Genomic DNA, 23,632 nt, shown 5'->3' with positions numbered 1-23,632 from the left:
GTATTCATATGCAGTGTACTTTCCCGAATTTATCCCCCATGACCAAACACGTATCCAATCAAAAACACGCCACGTCACCAACTGCAGCAAAAGTTTGTGTACCCACACGAGGAAATATCTCAAGACCAGGTGTACAGGTCAAAAGTTCTGACTAAACACATAAAAACCATTGGTTGCACCGAATTTTGGTGCAACTTAGTGACTCAAGAGAATTATGTATATAAAAAAAACTTTGAAAGTCTCTTTAATAGGTTTGGGAAGAGAAGAAAATCTTGAGGCCACAAGAATTTGTGGCTGAGAATCAAACCAGGTAGCTGACGTGGCATCCACCTCTCATTTAAGCGGATCAAAATCATAGACGTCGTTTAATGCCAAACTCAGACACTCTCTCTAACACCCAAAAGATACCGAAGAATTTTCTCGCGCCTTTTCTTTTGCTCTGTTGTTTGGCTGGGCGGAAAGTAAAGGAAAATAGAAAGAAACAAAAACAAAAAAAAAATGCTCGAAAGTAAGGACCCGGCTATCACGCTATTCGGAAAGAAGATTCCTCTGCCGTACGAGGACGAGGCTCCGGCTGTGTCCGGTGATGATTTGGCTTCTCAGCCTTCGGAGAGAGAAGTGGATAATGATGAAGAGGAAGCTGAACCAGAGAAGGTACTATTGGAGCTCAGAGATTTTTTTTTCCTTTTTTTCTATTTTTCTTCTTTTAATGGAAATTTGGAGATGACCCTGATTTGTTCAAATGCTGAAAAATTAAATGGGTTGGTTTTTGAAAAAAGTTTATCGAGCTTTTGTGACTTCGTTGATCTTCTTAAGTTGGTTTTGATTTTTTTTAATTAATTATTACCCTTTAAAAACAAAAATACCCCAGCATGGTTTGTGAGATTAATCAATTTACTTCTGTTTTGGTTTTGTTTGTAAAAGTGATGATGAATTTGAATTTTACTTTTCAGAAGCATTAAGAATTTGAAAGGAAAAAAAAAACTCTTTGGACTTGTGAGATATTCCCTGTTTTGTGAATTAAGAAGTGTTATTATCTTTGTCCATGAAATTGGCTCCAGAGAAATAAATTCTTTGACCTCTGTGGTTTGTGTCTAATTTGTTGTAGTAGTTGCTTAGAGTTTTATTGTCTTAAAAAAATTAAAAAAAAAGAAGATTTTTTCTGAGCTGCTGGATTGGGCAGAATATTTTTGTCTACCATAATTAAGCAAATTTAGAAACTTAATGTTCATTAAAAGCTGTACTCTTTCTGGGTTTTTCTGCCGATGTTTCTTAGAAGTCACTCCAAGTGTCCACTTCCTTAAAAGTCTTTAACAAGAAGTAACTTGCTATTATATGATTTTTAATTTTTTGCTGATTTTCTTAAAATATTCCTGTTCATTATTTACATTTTCTTAGCTCCAGTGGTCTTTACTCTATTAACAACTCTGTATCCCGTGAGTTTTGGCCAAAACAAAACTCTTTGTTCTATCTAGTACAGTAAGATTAATTGGCTTTTATATCGTTTATAACTAAAATAAAAAGCAAAATGAAGAAGAAGAGCATCCATTTTAAAAATGACTAGTCATGGCTTATCTTTTCTTGTACTTTATTTGATTGTTATGTCTTGAATACCCGGTTCTTAGTTTACTAATTGATATATTTTTGTTTTCCCAAAATCTCAGGATTCATCACCAAGATCAGTCTGTGACGAGGACTCAGAACAAGATGGTGATCTTTCCCCAGAAACTGACTATTCAAGAAAGCTGGATTCTTTACCAGAGTCATCTAGTGTCAACCCCAAGACACCATCCATAAACGAAGAAAGTTCCCACTCAAAAATCGAAAAAACTGAGAAAGAACAAGGCGATGCCACCAATACTAATAACTCCCAAGAGAAAACCTTGAAGAAGCCAGATAAGATTCTTCCATGTCCACGTTGTAATAGTATGGACACTAAATTTTGCTATTACAACAACTACAATGTCAACCAACCTCGCCATTTCTGTAAAGCTTGTCAAAGATATTGGACTGCCGGTGGCACCATGAGGAACGTTCCTGTTGGAGCTGGGCGTCGCAAGAACAAGAACTCAGCTTCCCATTACCGCCACATCAGCATTTCGGAGGCTCTTCATGCTGCCAGAATTGATGCTTCTTCGAATGAAGCTCACCACGCTGCGTTGAAAACCAATGGTAGAGTCCTCAGCTTTGGCATAGATGCCCCCATTTGTGATTCCATGGCTTCTGTTTTGAATCTTGCTGATAAAAAGGTCTTAAGTGGAAACGGAAACGGGTTTCATAAAATGGAAGGTAAAGAAAACAACGGTGATGATTGCTCAAGTGTATCTTCTGTAACGGTTTCGAATTCAGCGGATGACATAGGCAGAAATTGCCCCCAAGAGCCTCAGATGCACAGCATCAATGGCCAGCGATTCCCTTCTGTTCCATGCCTTCCTGGTGTTCCATGGCCTTATCCTTGGAATTCAGGAGTTCCTTCACCAGCTTTCTGCCCTCCAGGATTTCCCATGTCCTTTTATCCTGCAGCTTATTGGAACTGTGCTGTTCCTGGCGCTTGGAATGTTCCATGGTTCCCACCACAACCTTCTTCTCCAAACCAGAAGTCTCTGAGCTCGGGTTCAGGTTCAAATTCTCCTACGTTGGGAAAGCATTCGAGAGATGGAGACACTCTCAAACCAGACAGCTCTGAGAATGAAGAGCCTCCCAAGAAAAACGGCAGTGTTTTGGTTCCAAAAACATTGAGAATTGATGACCCGAGTGAGGCTGCCAAGAGTTCGATATGGGCAACTCTTGGAATAAAGAATGATTTCATTAGTGGAGGAGGGATGTTTAAGGCCTTCCAGTCAAAGAGTAATGACATGAAAGGCATATCTGAAGCCTCTCCCGTACTCCGAGCTAATCCTGCAGCTTTGTCTAGATCCCTCAACTTTCATGAGAACTCTTAAACAAGTTGCCTAAACTGGCATTTTTTTTCTCATTTAGGTTGAGATTCAACTCATTTAGTAAGAGTTTGAACTAGAGATCATCATCAAGCTGTGAGTTATCTGATTCAGCTTGATAAGTTAATTTGACTGAGATGTAGAACTGGAGGGAGATCAGTTGTTAAACTCTCTTCGTCCCTCAGCTTGATAGAGGGAACTAATGTAGGATATAAACTTTAGTGGCAGCTAATTTTGTTTTTGTAACATTATGCACAGGTGGCTTCTGATATTCTTAGCTTTGTTGGGTTTGTGATCATGTAAATATCTCTATATATGTGAAATAATGCGAGAGTTAAAAGGCAAATCTTTCAATTTCCAAAAAATATAAAAAAAATTCATCTTTCATACTTACATAACTTTTCCTCTTCATCCCTTGATTCTTTGCTCAATAACTAAACAAGGAACTATTTTTTCGATACCTAAATAGCTAAACATCATAAAAGGGTATCTTTTTCTCTTCTTATGTGAAAGCAAAAAAATGCTCGTAAGATTTGAAAAGGTAGATCAGAGGCAAGAAAAGTTGAAGGAATTAAAAAAAAAAAAACTAAACTTGGTCATACATATATGTATTATACATATCAGATAAAGCCAAAGTAAAAACAGTTCTAAAACCACCTTATGCTTGAATGAGAAAAAAGGGAGTTGTGGGGCTAAATGGTGACATACCACCAAAACTGAAGTAGATAAACATGAATAAAATTCCATAAAGGCCAAGTTGCTTTCCTTTTCAAACAGAAGAGATCCCAACAACTTGCAATAAAGTTGTATTGCAGACTTTTTAGTCCTTTTTATTTTATTTTTCTTTTCCATCACCATATTTTCTTTTTCTTCACATTATCTTCTAGTATCAATTGGGTTTTTAATAAATTCTTGAAAGGAAAAATCAATGTCAAAATCAAGTTAGTGTCTCCACTTTTCAAAGTGCCCTTAGCAATATTAGAATTATTATAGCATTAACCTAGTTTGGATCTTATTCCAATACTTTCTCTACATCATTATTTATCAAGTTTTAGATTTGTCAGACAAGTTCTTTATTATGAGAGTTGATGAGTAATATTTGATATTGCGAATCTAAAAGATGCTACTACATCAGATAATGCTTTTGTTTTGACATCAGTTTTTTCTTTTCTTTCTAAGATTGTTTTTACACCAGTTAATACTTAAAATTTGATATTAAAAATGAAAAACTACCAAAATAGAACATAAAGTTTTAAGTTTTCTGCATTAGTAGATGTATATGAACTTTCCCTTTAACTAGAAAAGTATTACATATTATGATATTGTTTCAAAGAGAATTAGAATCTTTAACTACTCGCACTACTATCTCCTCTCAAGAAGTGACAAAACACGCAGTAGTGCTTTTCCCATTGATAAGAATTATATGGATATTTGGATATATATACACACAATAATTAGTGGATGTATCTACATGAGCCATTTTAGAGCACTTGTTAGACACATCAGAGTCAGACATGTTTGTCCTCAATCAACTAGTAAATAATAATAATAATAATAATAACAGCAATAAATTAAAAAAAAAAATACCCCATAGATATTTTGTTGTTAGGAGCAAATACAGGCCACATTTTATGTGAGATGAGTTGGGTATGGGACCCCAAAATGCACATAATGCCATAAATCTCTTTGGTACTCTCTTTGCCTTTTGCTTTCTTTACTTTTTCTCTTTTCTTTTAATGAGAAAGCAATTTGTCATTTCTTTTCACCCATATACCTCAATTTTTCATTCTGTGGAGGAAACTAACTACAATATCAGTGCTGGTTTTCTTACCAAGTTATTAATTAGGCTCTGCTGATCGTGTTTTTTCTTGCGATGTGAAGCACCTAACTTCAATACAACTCGAAAAGCTGAGAAAGCTTTCTAGAATTTGGAATACAGCTGCATGATGTCATATAATGGGAATACTAGTTCCTTTGTATCACTAATGAATGAAACACCATGGTCAGTTTATCAATGATGAAATTCAAAGTGTTATGACCTTTCAAACAATACGACTAATAGATTTCTTTCAATTAGACATTTTTGTTGACCATCTACATCTCACTGCTGATGACACAATGAATTTTTTTCATCTATTATTGTTGATTAGTAATACTTGAGCCCAATTCCATTTTAATAAATATATATTTTAAAAAATATCGTAACATTCGCAACTGTTATCAGCTCCTGACTGTATTAGATGTGCAATCAAAGTCTCAAATTGGCAATACAAAAAAATGAGAATGGGTACTCCATTCAATAGGTTAATTTTTTGAGATTGGAATCGTAATTTTTTGAAAGAAATCCATTCACCCACATAACAATTTGTCTATAACAAGTTGTCTATAACAAGTTGAGCACATGGAAAAACATGTATGAAATCACGTCTATACCAAATCGAAATTATTCTAACATGAACAGTATGATTATGCTTGACAAAATGGAGTTGCCTTAAATACACAATGTTATGGCTGACCAGTCAACTTACACATAGTTTCATACGATTGCTCAAGTAGAAAATCCTGTGTAATTACCTTTTTATTTGTCTTTTCCAGTACAAAATCCCCTCGACCAAAGATATTATATAGTTAACTACATGGTGTGATCAACAATTTCCACAGTTAAAATGAACTCCAATGAGATTTAAATGTAGAAATTTCTATCATATACGTACGTACTTATATCTATATGAAACATCATTCGTGTATGTTGATATATCATTTTCTACATTTGATACAATAGTTTTACCGTGTAGTTAACTACAATATATCCTCCACCAATCCCCTCTCTATAGTCATGTAGTATATTTCTCTATTGTGAAAGTAGGCATTCTTTGTCCGAACCAATATAAATTTTTTGGTTTTCTTTTTCCTTCATATTGTTAATTTTCTATTTCATTGTTTATTTTGCTTTTAAAAATTTGATACTCATGTAGGCTACAAATTGAATTTATTAATCTTTATGTAACTAAATAATACGAGTCTAAAATGACATGAAATAATTGTATATAGGTGTTATCCTTGAAATTAAACTCGATGACGTGGCATTTATAATGGACATGTGGCAATTGGAAAGATTAAACGACATTAACATTGGTTGAGACAATCGAGCAAGAAAGTGAGTTGTGTTAGTTAAGTATCATCATATAACCACAATGTGATTGATCGTGTTATGACTGATTCCGCCTAAAGCAGCAACATTGCCTGATCAAAGCATTGTTAGTCGAATACAAAGTCCATAATGTAGCACTCGAGCAACTTATTTTGAAAATAATAGTTTTATTTGATTATTTGTTTATTTCGTGATAAGAAGGCCTAAAAAGTTTTGTAAGGCCATGACTCATTTTGTAAGGTCAGTAAGTCTAATACAAGGTTTACTATATCATTTACGGGGCACACAAACTTTTATATACAAAAACATTGTAAATGTGATCTTCATCTTATTAGGCTTAAGAAACTCAATTGAACCTAGTTCACTTGATTTTGGTTTTGAAAGTATCAAGTAGAAGTAGGTCATTAACAATTATTTGGGCCAAACAACTATAAATTCTTGTGTTCTTTTTATTATAGTTCAATTCTTAAATTATTAGTCATTTCTCCATAATTTATCATTGTTTATTGACTCTATTGTTGTTGGCCAAATCTGTGGTCAATATTTTGGTGCCTTCATTGAGAGTTGAACTCAAGAACACCACCACATTAAGCAACATTCCAGAATGGCTCGTGGAAAGAATACAAGCCAATCTCAGCCGCATAGTGTTCATCCTCCTCTGCCTCCTATACCTCTACAAGATCTTATTCCACTAGATAAGCCGAGGGTGAATTTGGGGGAAGAGACCCCAAAAGAAGTAGAACAAATGCGTGAAGCTATGAGATTTATGTAAGATGAGTTGGCTACTTTGCATGCCAATCAAGTTACTTTGAGTAGCCTGATAGCAAGCTGAAATTGAAAGACAACTAGGGGAATTGGAGGCCCTGCAGTGCAAGATTGATAGGCGACAACAAGAGGCTAATGTAGTCCTTGCTATAGCATTAGTCAATGCTTCGCCATGTGCACCTCTGGTACATCAAGTTCTCCTACAAAATCCTTAGCAAAATCTAGGTTTCAAAGTACCTCAAAGGTCACAACAGAGTAATAACCTAGTCACCATTTGAACAGAGGGAATAATGGCTTAGAAAAGGCAATGAGTAGAGACATATGGACCAACGTCAATGACAACAGGCTCCAAGACAACTATTCAGTGATGATCAAGTCCTACCCAATCGAGAGTATAAATTCCCACCACAAGGTCAAGAAGGATAGCCTAATGACAAGTGGTTTGCTATGGGAGGATCAACTAGTCGAAGAAATGATGAAGGCCAACCCAGACACAATCGACCAGCAGGGCCATCCAATAACCAGATACACCGAGGATGACAACCAACTCCTCCATCATTACACTGGGATGGACTAGGAGATGACGAAAGAGATAGCTACTACAGCCAAAGCAATCGGTATAGACTCTAATGACCTGAATATAGAGATGGCCATGGTTGTGATGAATGGGATTCATAGTACTTCAGAGGCTGGCAACATGGGCCTCAGAGAACAAACTCTCCTTGAAGAGAACGCCGACCAGCCAAAAGCCTGGGGGCGACCAAGGAGTGCAAACGTGTTTGAAAGATTAAGAGCTGGAGGACTCAGCCGCAAAAATTATGATCTAAGGGATCGTTAGGGTTTAAGCCTTGATAACATATGTAAAGACATTTTATTATGAAAGTTAATAAAAGTGGATTTTCTTATTGTGTACCCTAATTTTAGCACGGGTCTTTCACTCAGCTCGTGTGCAGCTGGCAAATAAACACATGGAAGAAATAGCCAAGGATTCCATTTATTATCCATGTAGACAACACTATTTTCATGATGGCTATACGAGTTAGGGATGCGTAAGTTGAGAAGTGCGAGCTTATAATATTCATAAGGCACGACCTCCATAGTACGAGATCAAAGGTATATCCAGCCCGTGGTAACTTGGATATATGGCGTATCCGCGGATCCCCGAAGACCCGGATATTTTATACGATCATTTATGGCCAGCTTGTGATATTTAATGTCCCAGATATTAGGAGACCATTTATTTCGTGATTATATCACATCCTATTATAAATGAGAATATTTCATATTAAATGTAATAAATATGTAAATCCGTGATTGACTTACGTGGTTACCCAAACCTTTCCAAGGAATTTCTCTATAAATACTTGAGAATATTGGACAGGAAGGGGGACGATTATTCTGTAATACTGAAACTCTACCAAAATAGAGAGAGAAAAGAAGTAATAATATGGACTCGTGGACTAGGTGGATTTTAACCACTGAACCACGTAAAAAGATCAGTGTTCTTGAGAGTTAATCTCTTATTTCAGTTTATCATCAAGCACTAATTCAACCTTGTTATTTTCTTAATTCATTGTTGCCAAAAAACCGCGTCAACAATTTGGTGCTTTCATTGAGAGTTGAGATTAGTGCTTTCATCAAAATCCCAACCAAATCTCATCATGGTGGTCACTCGCTCGATGCACGACAATGAGATGGAACAGCTTGGTGGGCAGGGGGCCCACCATACTGCTGTTTCAAATGAGCATGGCCCTAAAGTTCAGCAATGACCGAGAAAGCAACCAATAGGCCACGGCGATACTGGGAGTTCAGCATCATTTCTGCCGAATCCAAACCTAGACTACTTAACTGCGGTAGAAATGGAAAACATGTAGTTAAGAAGCCATCTTGCTAAGGCAAACATGCAAATTGAGGAGGTTTTCGCTCGGTTACCCCCTCTTGCAACCGACGTTAATGTTGGAAAGAGGCAAAGTGGGTCTCAAAAGTCCCACAGGAATAACCGATCCAAACCAAGTCGGTCAGTCAGAACTGCCACACCATGTTCTGTGCCCATAGCGCGAGATCGCCAAAATGCTCAACCTAGTGGCCCTCCCAGGGGTCATCGGCACGTTAGTCGATCGGTTAGAACCGCGACCCCAAGTCGATACCTCTGTCGCACACACCTGGAAATACCCATGGCAACCCACGAGGAGGGGCTGGAGCAGGCTCACAGAGACAAAATGTTCCAGCCAACCCTCCTGCGTCACGATCAGATCGCCAGACGCAAAGAGCTAGAAATGGTGGGGTGGAGCGAGTGCGGGCTAATTTAGTTCGCCCTGATGGGACAAGAATTTCCTTGCCAGTCAGGCATCCCCCATCACCCATAAGACATCCTGTTGGTTTTTATTGATCAAATCAGAGATTATGCGCAGCGGAACAACAATAAAATTGTTAGATTAATCTCATAAGATTTCTAGATCTACTTCTTCACATGCATATATATATTGAATCAAGGACATGAATAGAAAAAATTACCTCAGGTCCTTCCTTGCTGCTATCTTTTCGTATGGCTAAATCCTCGAGATCTCACACCAAGATCTTCCAAAATGTTCTCAGGCACACAAAGAACGAGTGTGGGCTCGCTATACAAATAATAGGCAATAACTATTTATCAGATGTTCTCAACACATGAGATCTGATAAAGTTTGGACCTAGGTTCTGTGAAGAACAATGACTTTATTTTTGTCACTGTTCTCTTTCTTTGAGAGAGATTCCTAGATATTTTTCTATCCCTGAAAAGTTACGTTATGTGAAAAACTGATATCCAATATTTAATAATATCCAATATATTAAAATATTTGTTATTTTAAACAAGTTCAAAATAACTGATCAGTTATAAGATTTTTGTTTAAATAATAATATTTTAATCATATTAAAATATCTCATTATTTATTTAATATTTAAATAACTAAAATTGTGGAATCAAGAGACTGAGTAAACTCTCTTATGCGTGTAGCACAGTGCCTGTGCCACACGTGTACCACATGCCTGTGATGGCATGTGATTTTTCCCAATTTTTATTATTATTTAAATACCAAAAATCCCAAAAATAAATTAATTCAAAATTAATTATATAATTGTTATCCAGATTTCCGGATAGCGTTTAGATTGATGTCCTCGGGGAAGCAGAATTATCGATGTCTTTCACGGTAGGTGACCAGAGCTCGCGGATGGACAGAAAGGCTTCGCCTCTCCTGTTTAGTGTCCGGATTACTCTTCCAAGCAAACACGACACGGAAACTCGTCAACCCTCTCGGACTCCCGAAGGGGTATCCTTCGGGGAAGCTCCTTCCAGGAGAAGCTCTTCGAGTGTTCTTCGCGGAAACGGTTCCGTGCCTCGCACGGAACAACACCAAGCGGTCGAGTCATGGAGGAGGCATATTTGGAATGATATCCACCTGACACAGGATCCCGCCTGACACGCCCGACAGGTCAAAGCCGCACACATCCCAGCACGCCTAAGGGTACCTTTTCGCCTACTGTTCCGCTGACAACTTGGAAAAGACGGCTGACTTTGTGTGTTCCCCATACTTTCATGTAAATATACCCACATAGAGTTTTGTAGCCATGCTACTACAGTAATTGTATTCCCTATTTATGGCTGGAGCAATTAAGACTCATGTACGTAGAGAAAAACCCTAATCCAAAACCCTAGCTATAAAGACCCCTTCATTTTACAAGAAGGGGGACGGCCAACAGATCACATAGCAAAAACTCTACAAAAATCTCTCTAGCTTCATCTTCTTCAAGAGAACCCGAGAGAAACACTGTGAGTGTGTGAAGTTCTTGTACACCAGCCATCTTACTGTAGTCCTTTCCAAGTATAATAACATCGACTCGTGGACTAGGGCTTGTTAACGCCTGAACCACGTAAAAACACTGTTTGTTTAGTTATATTTCAACACTTCTACAGTCCTTATCTTTTTATTATTCTGTTTGTATTCGTTTCCGAAAAACTCGGTAAACATTTTGGTGCTTTCATTAAGAGCTGTAGGAAGTTGTTAGTCAGCTCTTTTTCTGTGTACGTTTTTTGTATTCACTTCGTGCTAAAAAGATGGTGACTACGAGAAAATCCGCTGTTGACAAAAATGCTACGGTCAACCCCGATACCGTGATGGAAGATGCGGTACAAAACGAACCCTTGGACTACCAAGGTGAAGGCCCGACGTCCTGCCAGGATCGGGTCAGTACTGAAGATACGACATACTTAGAAGACGAAGAAGAGTATGTCCAAGACGGTTATTACAAGGACGACTGCTACTATGAGAAGGAGCCAGAACTGGTCCAAGTAGCCGAAGAAATGGAGGTCACCAAAGCCAAGCTTGCTGAGCAGGAGCGCCTCTCCGAAAAAATGCAGCGCATGATGGAGCGCCTCCAAAGCAAGTTCGGAGACCTAGGCGACTCGGACGAGGACGCCTCTGTTTTAGGTGGTGCTGATGCCGCTATGACGGATCCAGCCGCTCCTGGACCATCCAAAGCCGCCCCTAACAAGGGCAAAGAAAAAGTTGGAGAGCCTGTACGCGCTGACGCCCCTGCACCTCCTAAAGGCGTGAATCACCAGGCCGACTGCCCCCCGCGTGCGCAGAAGTTCTCTGGCGCTCCTAAGCCCAGACGTCCTTCAGCCCCAAGGGGGCACTCCGTGCCTAAAGAGCCCGGTGCTAAGGCACCCAGGCCTAGGGGAAGGAACAACCGCCCCAGTGATTCCGTCAACCAGGACGGTCGGGCTGCGAACTCGCACTCCGAAGATAGCTGGTCCACGGTGGACCTAAGAAGAAGGTTGGAGGCCAAGTATGAAAAGGCCAAAGGAGAAAAGGCCCGGCCTCGCGGAGATGACCTCCGAAATCATATTAATGACAAGCTCCGGGGACGTGACCTCCCGGAGAGTGATACGAAGAGGCTCGAGGAACAGATTGCTGCCTTGACCAAGCTGGTCCGGAAGCAAAGTGGGGCCCTGTCAGACTCTGAGGAGGAAGACCCAGAACCATGCATTCGGAGGATCGCAGAAACGTCCCTCCCGGATAACTTCAAAATGCCTCACATAGAATTATATGATGGGAGGACAGACCCGCGTACCCACCTAGCTAAATACAACAAAATGATGCAAGTGGCGCGTGTCAGTGAAGACGCCAAATGCATGTGCTTCTCACTCACCCTTACCAAGTCCGCGGAGGACTGGTGGAAAAGATTAGCTCCCGGATCAATCCACAGTTGGAAGGAGCTACAGTCCGCATTCAGGAGGCAGTTCATTGCTGCCCGCGACCACGACATGGAGGTTGGTTCCTTAACCAACATCAAGCAGCAACCCAATGAGAACCTCAAAGCTTTCATTCAGAGAATGATGGAAGCTGCTGCAAAGACCAAGGTCAGCGATGACATGAAGCTGATCGCCCTTCAATCGGGCCTTACTGTCGGCTCCCTGCTATGGGGGGAAATGCAAAGGAGACGGGCAGAAACGCTGTCCGAATTCATGTCAAAAGCTCAGGGAATCATCAACCTTGAGGATGCCTACCAGCAGGCCTTTGGAGTTCCCCCGGCTCCAACGCCTTCCGTGACTGCGCCGAGCTTTGCTTCGCAAGCTCCCGCACCAGCCCTCACGCTTCCAGGAGCCCAATTCACTCCAAGTGTGATGGGCCTTCTGCGTCTGCTCAGACGCCGAGTCAAACCCATTTCTCTGGGTACGGAGCTGTACAAACCGGATGTAGTATCGCTCCTGGCATGCCGCAGCCGCAAGCGGAAGGCCCAGAACGAAATTTGAACCAATCGCGGAGCAAACGAAGCGGAAGAAACTCCAACCGGGGAGACCATTCAAAGAAACCCCGGAAGGACTATGAGCCCAAGTTCACGGAATATACCAGTTTGATAGACTCGCGAGAGAATGTCTATCGGGCGACCTGTAATATGGTCAACTACAGGAAGCCCCCGAAAGTGTCTCACGGAGGAATGCGTCCGCGAGACTCCAATAAGAGGTGTGAGTTCCACGGAGACGTGGGGCACACCACGAAGGAGTGCCTTCAGCTGAAGGATGAGATCGAGTCCCTGGCAAGAGCGGGACACCTCGGTCAGTGGGTGAGGATACCCATTATCTATCCCGGACAGGGGGTATTTCACGGAGCTGCATATTCCCTGGGACAGAGGGGGACCGCTAGTGCTCCTGGAGCCGGTCACCCCCAAGCTCCCGGGTCTCAGTTCCCAGCGCTTCCTGCTCCACCCGCTCCGGCACCCATTGCCTTGTTGGCTCCAGGACGGGGCAACCCATATCCGCCCGGCCTTGCTCCACCACCCGTTGACGGACACGTAGCCACCATTTCCGGAGGACCGCACCTTGCCGGAAGCAGCCGCAACTCCCAGAAGAGGTACTTGAGGGAGTTAGAACACACCGAGGAGATGTGCGCCTTGGTTCAATCACCCGCTCAATGTCCCCGAATGATGGACCTTCCCATCACCTTCACGGAGGACGATGCTCGACATGTGCACTTCCCCCACAATGATCCCCTCGTGGTGGAAGCCCAAATTGCCAATAAGAAGGTCTCACGGATCTTGGTCGACAACGGAAGCTCCGTAAATATCCTCTTCAAAGCGGCCTTCCATGCGATTGGATTAACCGAGACAGACCTAACCCCATGCCCCATCCAGCTTCAAGGGTTCAATGGGGATGCACTCATGCCATTAGGAAAAATTCAACTTCCAGTCACCCTCAGGGGAGAAAGCGACGCTTGTGCCTTCAAGCACAGCACATTCGTGGTGGTCGACTGCCCCACGGCGTATAATGCCATCCTAGGCCGACCGGTCCTAATAGATTGTGGGGCCATAACCTCGATACGCCACTTATGCTTGAAGTTTCCATGCGATGATGGGCGTATCGGCACTCTCTGAGGAGACCAGCGAAGTGCACGAAGCTGTTGTAACGTCTCCGTCCGATCCGTCTACACGGTCCAGGAGACGGTTGCTGCCATTCCTATGGCGGAAGAATTACCAGAAACTGGGGAGGAACATGGAGGTGTACGTGGACGACATGTTGGTAAAGTCCAAGACCTCCGAGGACCACAGTGACGACCTTGAGGAAGCTTTCGCCGTGATCCGAAAGTACGGAATGAAACTTAATCCAAAGAAATGTACTTTCGGGGTCTCGTCTGGGAAGTTCCTCGGTTTCATTGTTAGCTCCCGCGGAGTGGAAGCCAACCCTGAGAAAATTAAGGCGTTCATAGATATGCCTTCCCCCCGGAAGCATAAGGATGTCCAGAGTGTTATCAGAAGGATAGCTGCTCTCAGCCGCTTCGTATCCAAGGCCACTAACAAGTGTATCCCCTTCTTCAACGTGTTGCGAGGAAACAAGAAGTTCGAGTGGACCCCCGAATGCGAAGCAGCCTTCCAACACCTCAAGGAACATTTAACCCGAGCTCCCATTCTGTCCAAACCTGTCGAAGGAGAGGCGTTGTTCTTATACTTAGCTGTGACAAAGCACGCAGTGAGTGCCGCTCTCGTCCGGGAAGATGGCCGTATCCAGCTCCCTGTGTATTACGTAAGCAAGAGGTTCTTGGACGCCGAGTCCAGGTATTCAATGATCGGAAAACTCTCCCTCTGCTTGCTAATTGCTTCGCGGAAGCTAAGGCCACATTTCCAGGCGCACACCATCAAAGTACTCACCAACCACCCTCTCCGACAAGTCTTGCAGAAGCCCGAGTCTTCTGGCAGATTGCTTAAGTGGGCCATGGAACTGAGCCAGTTCGGCGTCCACTACCAACCACGTGTTTCCATAAAGGGTCAAGCTCTCGCGGACTTTATTGTGGAATGCTCGGGAATGAACGACCTCCCGGAAGATCCTGTCCCGGAACTTCCCACCTGGAAGGTCTACGTAGACGGAGCCTCGAATGAAAAAGGAGCTGGAGCAGGGGTCATCTTAATATCTCCCCAAGGGCATCAGCTCCAGAGCGCCATCCGTTTCGCGTTCCCAGCATCCAACAATGAGGCAGAACACGAAGCCATGTTAGCTGGATTACGACTGGCCAGAGAAGTCGGAGCCCAAAAAATCGAAGTATACAGCGACTCCCTACTTGTGGTAAACCAAATATCCGGGGAATACCAGACGAAGGGCGAAAAAATGGCTGCCTACGTGTCTCTCTCCCGCGGCCTACTGCAGCATTTCAAAGGCTACCAAATCCGCCAGGTCCCCCGGGACCAGAACTCACTCGCGGACACGCTGGCCAAGCTTGCAACGGACCCGGAGATTGAACAGTACGACCTAGTCCCCATCGGGCACTTAGAAGCCCCCAGTACTGAGACACGAAGGATAAACGCCATCATCGACCATTCCCACTCCTGGATAGGACCCATCCTCAGATTTCTCACCACCGGAGAGCTCCCCAATGATAAAGCTGACGCAAGGAAGCTCCAATATCAAGCTCCCCGATACGTGGTTATGGATGGAAAAATTTACCGCAGGGGGTTGTCCATACCCTTCCTTAGGTGTGTTTCCGGAACCGAAGTCAGCACCATCATCCATGAGGTTCACGGAGGCTTCTGTGGCGATCATACCTCCAGGCTGAGCCTCTCCAAAAAGATCCTTCGACAAGGATACTTCTGGCCCACCATGAAGAAGGATTGTGTGGATTATGTCAGGAAATGTGAGCAGTGCCAGAGGTACGCCAAGGTTCCGCGAGCGCCGCCTACAGAAATTACCTTAATGACCTGCCCCTGGCCGTTCGCCGTTTGGGGCATTGACCTAGTAGGTTCCCTCCCAACTGGAAAGGGTGGAGTGAAGTATGCCATAGTCGCGGTAGACTACTTCACCAAATGGGCTGAAGCTGAACCTATGAACACGGTCACATCTAAAAAAGCACTGGACTTTGTCATCAGGAATATAGTGTGTCGTTTTGGGCTTCCACGAAAAATTGTGTCCGACAACGGAAAGCAATTTGACAGTGAACACTTCACGAACTTCTGTGCTTCGCATGGAATTATCAAAAGCTTTTCCGCAGTCGCCAGACCCCAGGCTAATGGGCAAGTGGAGGCTGTAAACAAAATATTAAAGACCATGTTGAAGAAAAAACTCCAAGCCTGCAAGGCTCACTGGCCGGAAAAACCTCCGCGAGTACTTTGGGCCTATCGCACAACAGAGAGAACTTCGACGGGGCACACGCCTTATTCCATGACCTTCGGTTGCGAGGCCGTCATCCCGGTAGAAACTATGATCCCCTCTCACAGGCAAGATACCTACGACCCTACCCGGAACCATGCCCTTCTCCAGGAGTCCTTGGACATGATCGAAGAGCTCCGGGAGCAGTCGCAGGTCCAACTAAAAATGTACCAAGGCAAGATAGCCCGACACTTTAACACGAGAGTCAAGAGCCGTACATTCGAAGTTAGGGATCTTGTCCTACGGAGAGTATTTCCTGCTACGCAGGATCCGGGAGTTGGAGTCCTCGGACCCAACTGGGAAGGCCCCTACGAAGTCCAAGAAAAAGTGGGCCACGGGACGTATCACTTAAAGAGACTCGACGGATCTAAAGTCCCGCGCGCCTGGAACGCGGAGCACCTCCGCCGTTACTACCAGTAGGCCCCGGACCATCTAGTCGGAAGTCCTTGGTGAAATTAGCAAAAGTGAAAAATGCGGAAATAATCCTCCCTGTTGTAAAACTCACGCCTAGCAGGCTATTGTAATGAAACACGGAGAGATTCACTCCGCTTTTACTGCACTTTTCATCCCTATGTTCAAAGCTGCGTTTTAACAAGTGACCACGCGGTCCGGAGACGTCCGGACCCCACGCTCACTTGGGGGGGTATACATGGCTAAGGCATAGCCATACGCCCCTTGAACAAAACGTACACAGAACACCACTATTGTGCTAGCATTGTGTTTGAAAATTTTAAATTGTTTGAAATGTTTAAATTGTTAAGCTTAGGTTTATTTGTTGCCATGAACATGCTTGCATTACGTGTCCTATGTGCATTATGTGCTTATGTGAAAATTGCCATGGAAATGCCTGCCATTATGTATCATGAAAATTATCTCCTGTGTAGCCCAGCGATGGACAGGACTGGGGGTTGAGGCACGTTCATAGAGCTACGCCGAAACACCCCCAACTCCCTGACAAGTCCTTTGCAGAATACTCCGCGATCGCTGTAGAGCTTTGCTTCGCAAGCTCCAGCTCCGGGTCCCACAAGGCGAAAGATGGCAAGATCCGTGATCGCTGTAGAGCTCTGCTTCGCAAGCTCCAGCTCCGGGTCCCGCTAGGCGAAAGATGGCAAGATCCGCGATCGCTGTAGAGCTTTGCTTAGCAAGCTCCAGCTCCGGGTCCCGCAAGGCGAAAGATGGCAAGATCCGTGATCGCTGTAGAGCTCTGCTTCGCAAGCTCCAGCTCCGGGTCCCGCAAGGCGAAAGATGGCAAGATCCGCGATCGCTGTAGAGCTCTGCTTCGCAAGCTCCAGCTCCGGGTCCCGCAAGGCGAAAGATGGCAAGATCCGCGATCGCTGTAGAGCTTTGCTTCGCAAGCTCCAGCTCCGGGTCCCGCAAGGCGAAAGATGGCAAGATCCGTGATCGCTGTAGAGCTCTGCTTCGCAAGCTCCAGCTCCGGGTCCCGCAAGGCGAAAGATGGCAAGATCCGCGACCGTTGTAAGCCTTGCTTCGCAGGCTCCAGCTCCGGATCTCACAAAATAATGCATGGCGAGCTCCTCGACCATTGCAAGTTTCAGCTCCAGGAGTAGACATGGTCGATCCACCACTCACAGCAGGCCTTGCTTCGCAAAGCCCCTGCTCCGGGATCACACCTGGTGGGCGTGGCGATTTCCCCGACAGCAATGAGCCTTGCCTCGCAGGGCTCCATGCCAGGTCCCTGAAGTCAGCCACCATGAGGTTCGTAACAACGGTTAGTTTTGCTTCGCAAAGATCTAACCTTAAGTCTAGCGACGCTCACCAAAAGAACTCCCGTTCCAAACCATGGAACGGCTCACCTTAGCAATCCCAGCGAACAGTATAACTACAAGTCCCGGGATTGGCTATCTGCCTTAGGAAAGCTAAAATACGGTGAAAGGAGCCTGGCCGTTGGAACCAGGAAACCTTCGTAACCTAGAAACTACGTGGGAAAAGACATCAGCCGTTAGAGCTTTAAGTGGGAAGTGCATAGGTTTTGGCCGTTGGAACCAAAACCTCATGCGCCCCTACAACAGTTTCTACCGTATAAAAGTCTACCCTAAGCGCAAAGATAAATAAAGAACTCGGTAGAAAGGGAAGGAGAATGCTATAATTATGGCAAATATGTCCGCAATGAAAAACTCAAAATGAAAAATAATTAAAGATAAAACCCGTTCAAGCATTGGGGGTAGCTGCAGCTTCCACGACCGCGGCTTCGGGGGCATCGGCTTCAACTGAGGCTGGCGGAGTCGGCTCATTGTAAGGCAGAACTTTGTCACGGGAAGGTTCAGAGGTCCCCGCCTCTCCGGGATCTCCCGCCTCAGGGGCTCCAGCATGTTCGTCAATGTTGTAAGTTTGGACGTACGCCTCTGGGCCTTGATCCCACACGAGTAGCTTCTCCCTCATGGCTTCGGCATCATCTCCCAGATAGCCTAGTACCTCCGGGTTCACTTTCCAGAGTTGATGCATGAGGACCACATGCGATATATTAATCGTCCTGTTCAGTATCACCTCAGCATCCTCCTTCTCCTTCAAGCGCTCCACCTCGGAGGTTGCCAGCTGTGCCTCCGCGACAGTTAGTTGAGCCCTCAATTTTTCCATTTCGGCCTTGGAGGCATCCCGCTCTCCCTTAAGAGAATCAATCTCCTTGCGCTGCTCCTTATTTTGGTTCAGCACGGATTGCTTCTCGGTCACATGCCCCCTGGCAGTGAATTGCAAGGCTCCGATCTCTTTATCCTTCTCAGCGATCCCCAACTCCAGCATAGACACGAGATCCCTGCTCCTCTTGTGAAGTTGCTCCTCCTCGTGCAGCTTATTCTGAAGAGTGGAATATTCCCCTTGCTGCTTAAGGACGAGATCATTTTTCGCTTGCAAGCGGGCTTCCAAAGTATCCTTCTCCACCCTGGCTTGGGACAGCTCTTCCCGGAGCTTGGAGTTTTCGGCCTTCATCTCATCCGACCGCTGTCTGAACTCATTCTCTGCCTTGGCCCGGTACTCTTGGTATTTGGCAAGATATTTCTTGTCCGCCTCTTCCTCAGCCGTGCGCCGGACCTGATCAATCTTCTCCGAAGCCTCCAAGGCCTGTTGGGTCAGTTTCTGCTTCTCCGCCTCTAAGGCCTGGCGAGCCAGCTGGCTCTCCTCCAGCTGAACCAGAACTGCACCAACCTCCCGGAACGAGCGTTCCGCGATCATAGAGGCCTGCAAGGAAAGATAACAGAATGAGTTAAGCAGAGCCAAATGTGCTAAGACAAGTGATCCCAAAACGCAACTGACGGCCTACCCCGGACAGTTGCTGCTTCACACCGTGTGTCAGCAACAACGGATCCTTACTGCTACTGATGGCCCATTTCTCAAAATTGAGCTCGCACAAGCTCAGGGCCATGTCCTCCATCATCTCAGCTCCGAACGGCGCCAATGCACGTCCGAGCCTAGGCACCAGCCTCTTCTCCAAGGCTGGGCCATCCAAAACCGCTCCTGCCGGGTGAAGGCATCTCACCCCCTCGGCCAGCTCAGCTCTCTTCATGGCAGACAAGTTATCTGCCCTTCCCTGAGTAACAGCCTTCTCCGCCTCTTCAAAAAACTATCGGCCCGTCTTACACCCTCCAGGAGGGCAGCGGGGAAACGGGTTGGTTTCTGCGGGAAGTGGAACTTCAGGCCAGGCAGAGGAAGGTTTGTTGGCTGAGAAGAAGGAGACCCCGAAAGGGTGGACCCCTTTTGGGCTGGAGGAGGAGGCAGACGGGGTATTAAGGCCCCGGTCTGTTGCTTTTGCTGCTGCGGCAGCGGAAGTAATTGCCCTTGTTGCTGCTGCTGGTTTGGATGTTGTGGTTGCTGCAGCTGTGGCGTTGGTGATTGTCTCTGTTGTTCTTGTTGCTGCTGTTGTTTTAGTTGTGGTTGCTGTCGTTGCTGTTTTTGTTGCCTTCGACCAGGAGAAGAGTGTCTAAGGCGTTTCTTGTTAGCGCCCTCAGCATCTTCTCCGGGACGCTTGCTCGCCCCAGTTGTCTTCACGGGGAACACAAGCCCTTCCCCGTCGCTGCTGCTACTCGAGACCATCATAGTCTCGGAAGGCCCGTCAGCAGGAGACTTCTCTACCCCCGGAGACGCTTGCGCCTCGCCACTTGTCTCCTTGGGGGTGGCAGCTTTACCTCCCCTACCAGCCTTGGTCTTCCGTCCTTTCCCCGTGGACGGGTCTTGGCTGGTGGCAGCCTTCTTAATGAGCAAAGTAACCCTCCCCAACATCTTGGCTTCTGGATACTCTGCAAGAAACATACAAAGCAAGGTTAGCGAACCAACACGCAATGAGAAAGAAGATAAGCGGAAGACAAGACAATCAACAACATAAAAGCACAAGCAAGCCCGCCAGCAGGGAACAAGGAACAAGAAAAAGAAAAGTTTGAAAGGGACGACCATGCACGAGAAGCGTGGATGGCCTTCCCCGAGCAAAACAAAACATCGCTTCCTGCTCCAGGAAGCTCCCGTACTCCTTGAAGTCCGGGAATGACATGCTGAGGGAAGAAGGGTCAACCATAATGACACCTTCTGGCAGACTACCGTCACTCAGACACCCGAGGAGCTCATCTACCCTATCGCAATATCTGTCAAAAGGTATCCTACGCGGATCTAGCCTAAGGAAACGGGGATCAAACCCCATCTGAGAGGTCCGGGAAACCTCAGACAGGCTGGGGGTGTGGATCAATCGAAAACTAGTCTTACCTCTCCCGGAGGTACTAGCCCCCGGAGCCCCTTCGTTAGGGTAAGCCGCGGCGTGGCGAGCCTCGATCTCCTCTTCCTCCGGCTGGGGGTCGGGGAACCTCTCCGCCCAACTAGGAGATAAAGTATTTTCGTTCCGGGCTGCTTGGGTGATCACCTTGGACAGCTCCAGGGCAATCTGCTCCCGGATGTCAGCTGACACCTGACTTTGCCCCCTGCCACTCACTGGCTCGATGTTTTGGAAAGAGGCGAGTAGCCCATACTCCCTCAACGATTCGGAGGTCACAAGTCCCTCCACTTTCAACTCTTCCTCAGAAAGCCCTTCGTAGAACTTGGACCTCCTTATCATCTCCGCGCAGCGAGATGTCCGCGGAACGACTTCTGCAAAATTCAAATACGAGCATTAGAGATCCTACCAAAAGGCAAATCAAACGTAAAGAAACAAAGTTGAAAAGGAGAGGAAGGAGCACTTACCAGGGATTTTGAAGTCCAAAGATAGGGCTGGCACCCTCTTCAGCGGAAAGCCAGTCGTCAGGAACCAGTACTCCCGGAGGTCTGGAACCCTCGTGGTATGACAGGTGGGGCACATCACGTCCGGGTGCCTTTCCAGCCTGTAAAACCCCACCTTGTCTGAATGACCCCTCATAGGCTGAGACTTCAACCCGTAGAAGTACAGCACCTCCTCCGGGGTAGGAGCTTCCAGTTTCCGGGACTTGCAAAAGATGAACCACCCTGCTAGGAGCTTGTAGCTGGGAGGAATCAACTGGAAGGGGGCAATCCCCGCCTTCACACAGAAATTGGCAAAGTAACTCCTTAGGGGCAAGTGCGCCCCACACACTATGTGTGCCCAGCTCCAGGCACCAAAGCCCTCGTGACTCTGGCTAGCCGACTCGCCCAGCACCGACAGACGGTGCCACATCAGACCTGGGATGTTCTTCAGGCCTGCCTCGGAGGAATACAGCTCCAGCATGCCATAATTCCTGAAAAGGTTCGGCTTTTGGTCCATCTCCCAGATTGAACTATTGGAAGTCGGTGGGCTAGCCGCGACCACTTTCGCCTTTCCTTTCCCCTTTGCACCAGCGACAGGGGAACCCTTCTCCTGGGCAGAATCAGCCTCCCCCACAGCAAGGAGTTGTTCCTTTGAGATGTTCGTCACTGGACAAAAGAAAGAAAGAAGAAAACACTCTAAGCAGTCAGCACCCTTGTCATACCCTAGTGGTATCAAAGGCGTCGGGGAGACCCTCCCCGAAAACTGCTTGGAGAGGCTCCCACCGAGCTTACCGAGGGATTGGCACCATGCCACCCGAAGGGCAGCAAGGAACCAGACTCAGACTCCGAGCCTAAGCCCACCAAAAGAAGTGTTTTTCCAGAGAAAGACACCCTAAAGGCGTTCATGCTTATGCCCTAAAACAGCAAAACAAGGAACGACTTTCCAAACGCAAATCGTCAAAGCATGCAAAAAAGGCTACTTATCGACTCACATCAATCACATGCCTACCAAAGCCCTATTCACGCATGCACATAAGCGATAATGGCAGAAACCTCTACGCTAACAACTACCAACAACCTAAGGTTTGGGAGGAAAGAGCAAAGTAGAAATACTTACTGATATTCGGGTAGTTGGAGGTTGAAGGAGTAATTGGATCACTGCACAGCACGATCGCGAGAAGTAAAAGCTGCAAAGACGAACGGCGATTCAAACCAGGAACTTCGGCGAATAAACCCACTGCCAAATCAAAAGAAAAGTTTCCAGATCCTTACCAAAAGAAGTGGCAAGTTCGGAGGAACGGAAGCTGGGAAGCCTGAGAGTTCGAAGGTTTGGAAATCTGAAAATCCGAAAGATAGAGAATTTGAAAGCGTAAAGAGGAAGAAAGGTCATTTCCCTCGTTTTTATAGTAGGGAAGAAGTCGTTTCGAATTCCTCAAATGGACGGTCCCGATCTTCCCATTCCGTGTGCATCAGATCCAACGGCTGGAGATGAAGCGACGATCCTATTTATGACTCCTCGGATGGGAATAAAGTATTTATTTCCCATCATTACACTACCTCGGGCCTGGAGTACCATTAAAAACCGTCAAATCATTACTCAGATGACTGACGCACGCATACTCAACCAGTCGCCTCACGCACACGTCTTGGTCGCAGAACCATTCCCAGCATGACACGTGGTCCTTGCCGCACTTGAGTACTTGAGTTCAAACAGAAGAAATTCCCTTTCTTTTTCATACTAACACTCAGGCGGGAAAAAGGAACCCTTCCGGGAACACAGAAGGTGGCCCCTCGCCTAATCTAAGAGACCGACATACCCAGAGGACTGTACAAGCTCCCGGATCTCTCAAAGCTCCGTGACCTTGGGGGGTAAATGTTATCCAGATTTCCGGATAGCATTTAGATTGATGTCCTCGGGGAAGCAGAATTATCGATGTCTTTCATGGTAGGTGACCAGAGCTCGCGGATGGACAGAAAGGCTTCGCCTCTCCTGTTTAGTGTCCGGATTACTCTTCCAAGCAAACACGACACGGAAACTCGTCAACCCTCTCGGACTCCCGAAGGGGTATCCTTCGGGGAAGCTCCTTTCAGGAGAAGCTCTTCGAGTGTTCTTCGCGGAAACGGTTCCGTGCCTCGCACGGAACAACACCAAGCGGTCGAGTCATGGAGGAGGCATATTTGGAATGATATCCACCTGACACAGGATCCCGCCTGACACGCCCGACAGGTCAAAGCCGCACACATCCCAGCACGCCTAAGGGTACCTTTTCGCCTACTGTTCCGCTGACAACTTGGAAAAGACGGCTGACTTTGTGTGTTCCCCATACTTTCATGTAAATATACCCACATAGAGTTTTGTAGCCATGCTACTACAGTAATTGTATTCCCTATTTATGGCTGGAGTAATTAAGACTCATG

At 45.7% G+C, this 23,632-nt stretch overlaps 1 protein-coding gene across 1 annotated transcript; it reads left to right on the top strand.

The window, feature by feature from the left end:
* The first annotated feature begins 287 nt into the window (after nucleotides 1–287).
* Nucleotides 288–3,282, top strand: LOC133830562 (cyclic dof factor 3). The gene is made up of 2 exons (XM_062260547.1): nucleotides 288–654; nucleotides 1,665–3,282. Exons 1-2 carry the CDS (start codon nucleotides 499–501, stop codon nucleotides 2,940–2,942), a joined length of 1,434 nt encoding a protein of 477 aa, XP_062116531.1. The 5' UTR covers nucleotides 288–498; the 3' UTR covers nucleotides 2,943–3,282.
* Nucleotides 3,283–23,632: the final 20,350 nt, after the last annotated feature.

This window comes from Humulus lupulus, chromosome 4 (genome assembly GCF_963169125.1).
Source record: "Humulus lupulus chromosome 4, drHumLupu1.1, whole genome shotgun sequence".
NCBI lineage: Eukaryota > Viridiplantae > Streptophyta > Magnoliopsida > Rosales > Cannabaceae > Humulus > Humulus lupulus.
Note: the sequence above shows the minus strand (reverse complement) of the source record. Positions and strands in the feature narration are given on the sequence as shown.

Coding starts and splice junctions, on each gene's coding strand:
- LOC133830562 (XM_062260547.1), top strand. CDS start 499: ATGCTCGAAAGTAAGGACCCGGCTATCACGCTATTCGGAAAGAAGATT. Junction 655..1,664: donor AGGAAGCTGAACCAGAGAAG/GTACTATTGGAG, acceptor CCAAAATCTCAG/GATTCATCACCAAGATCAGT.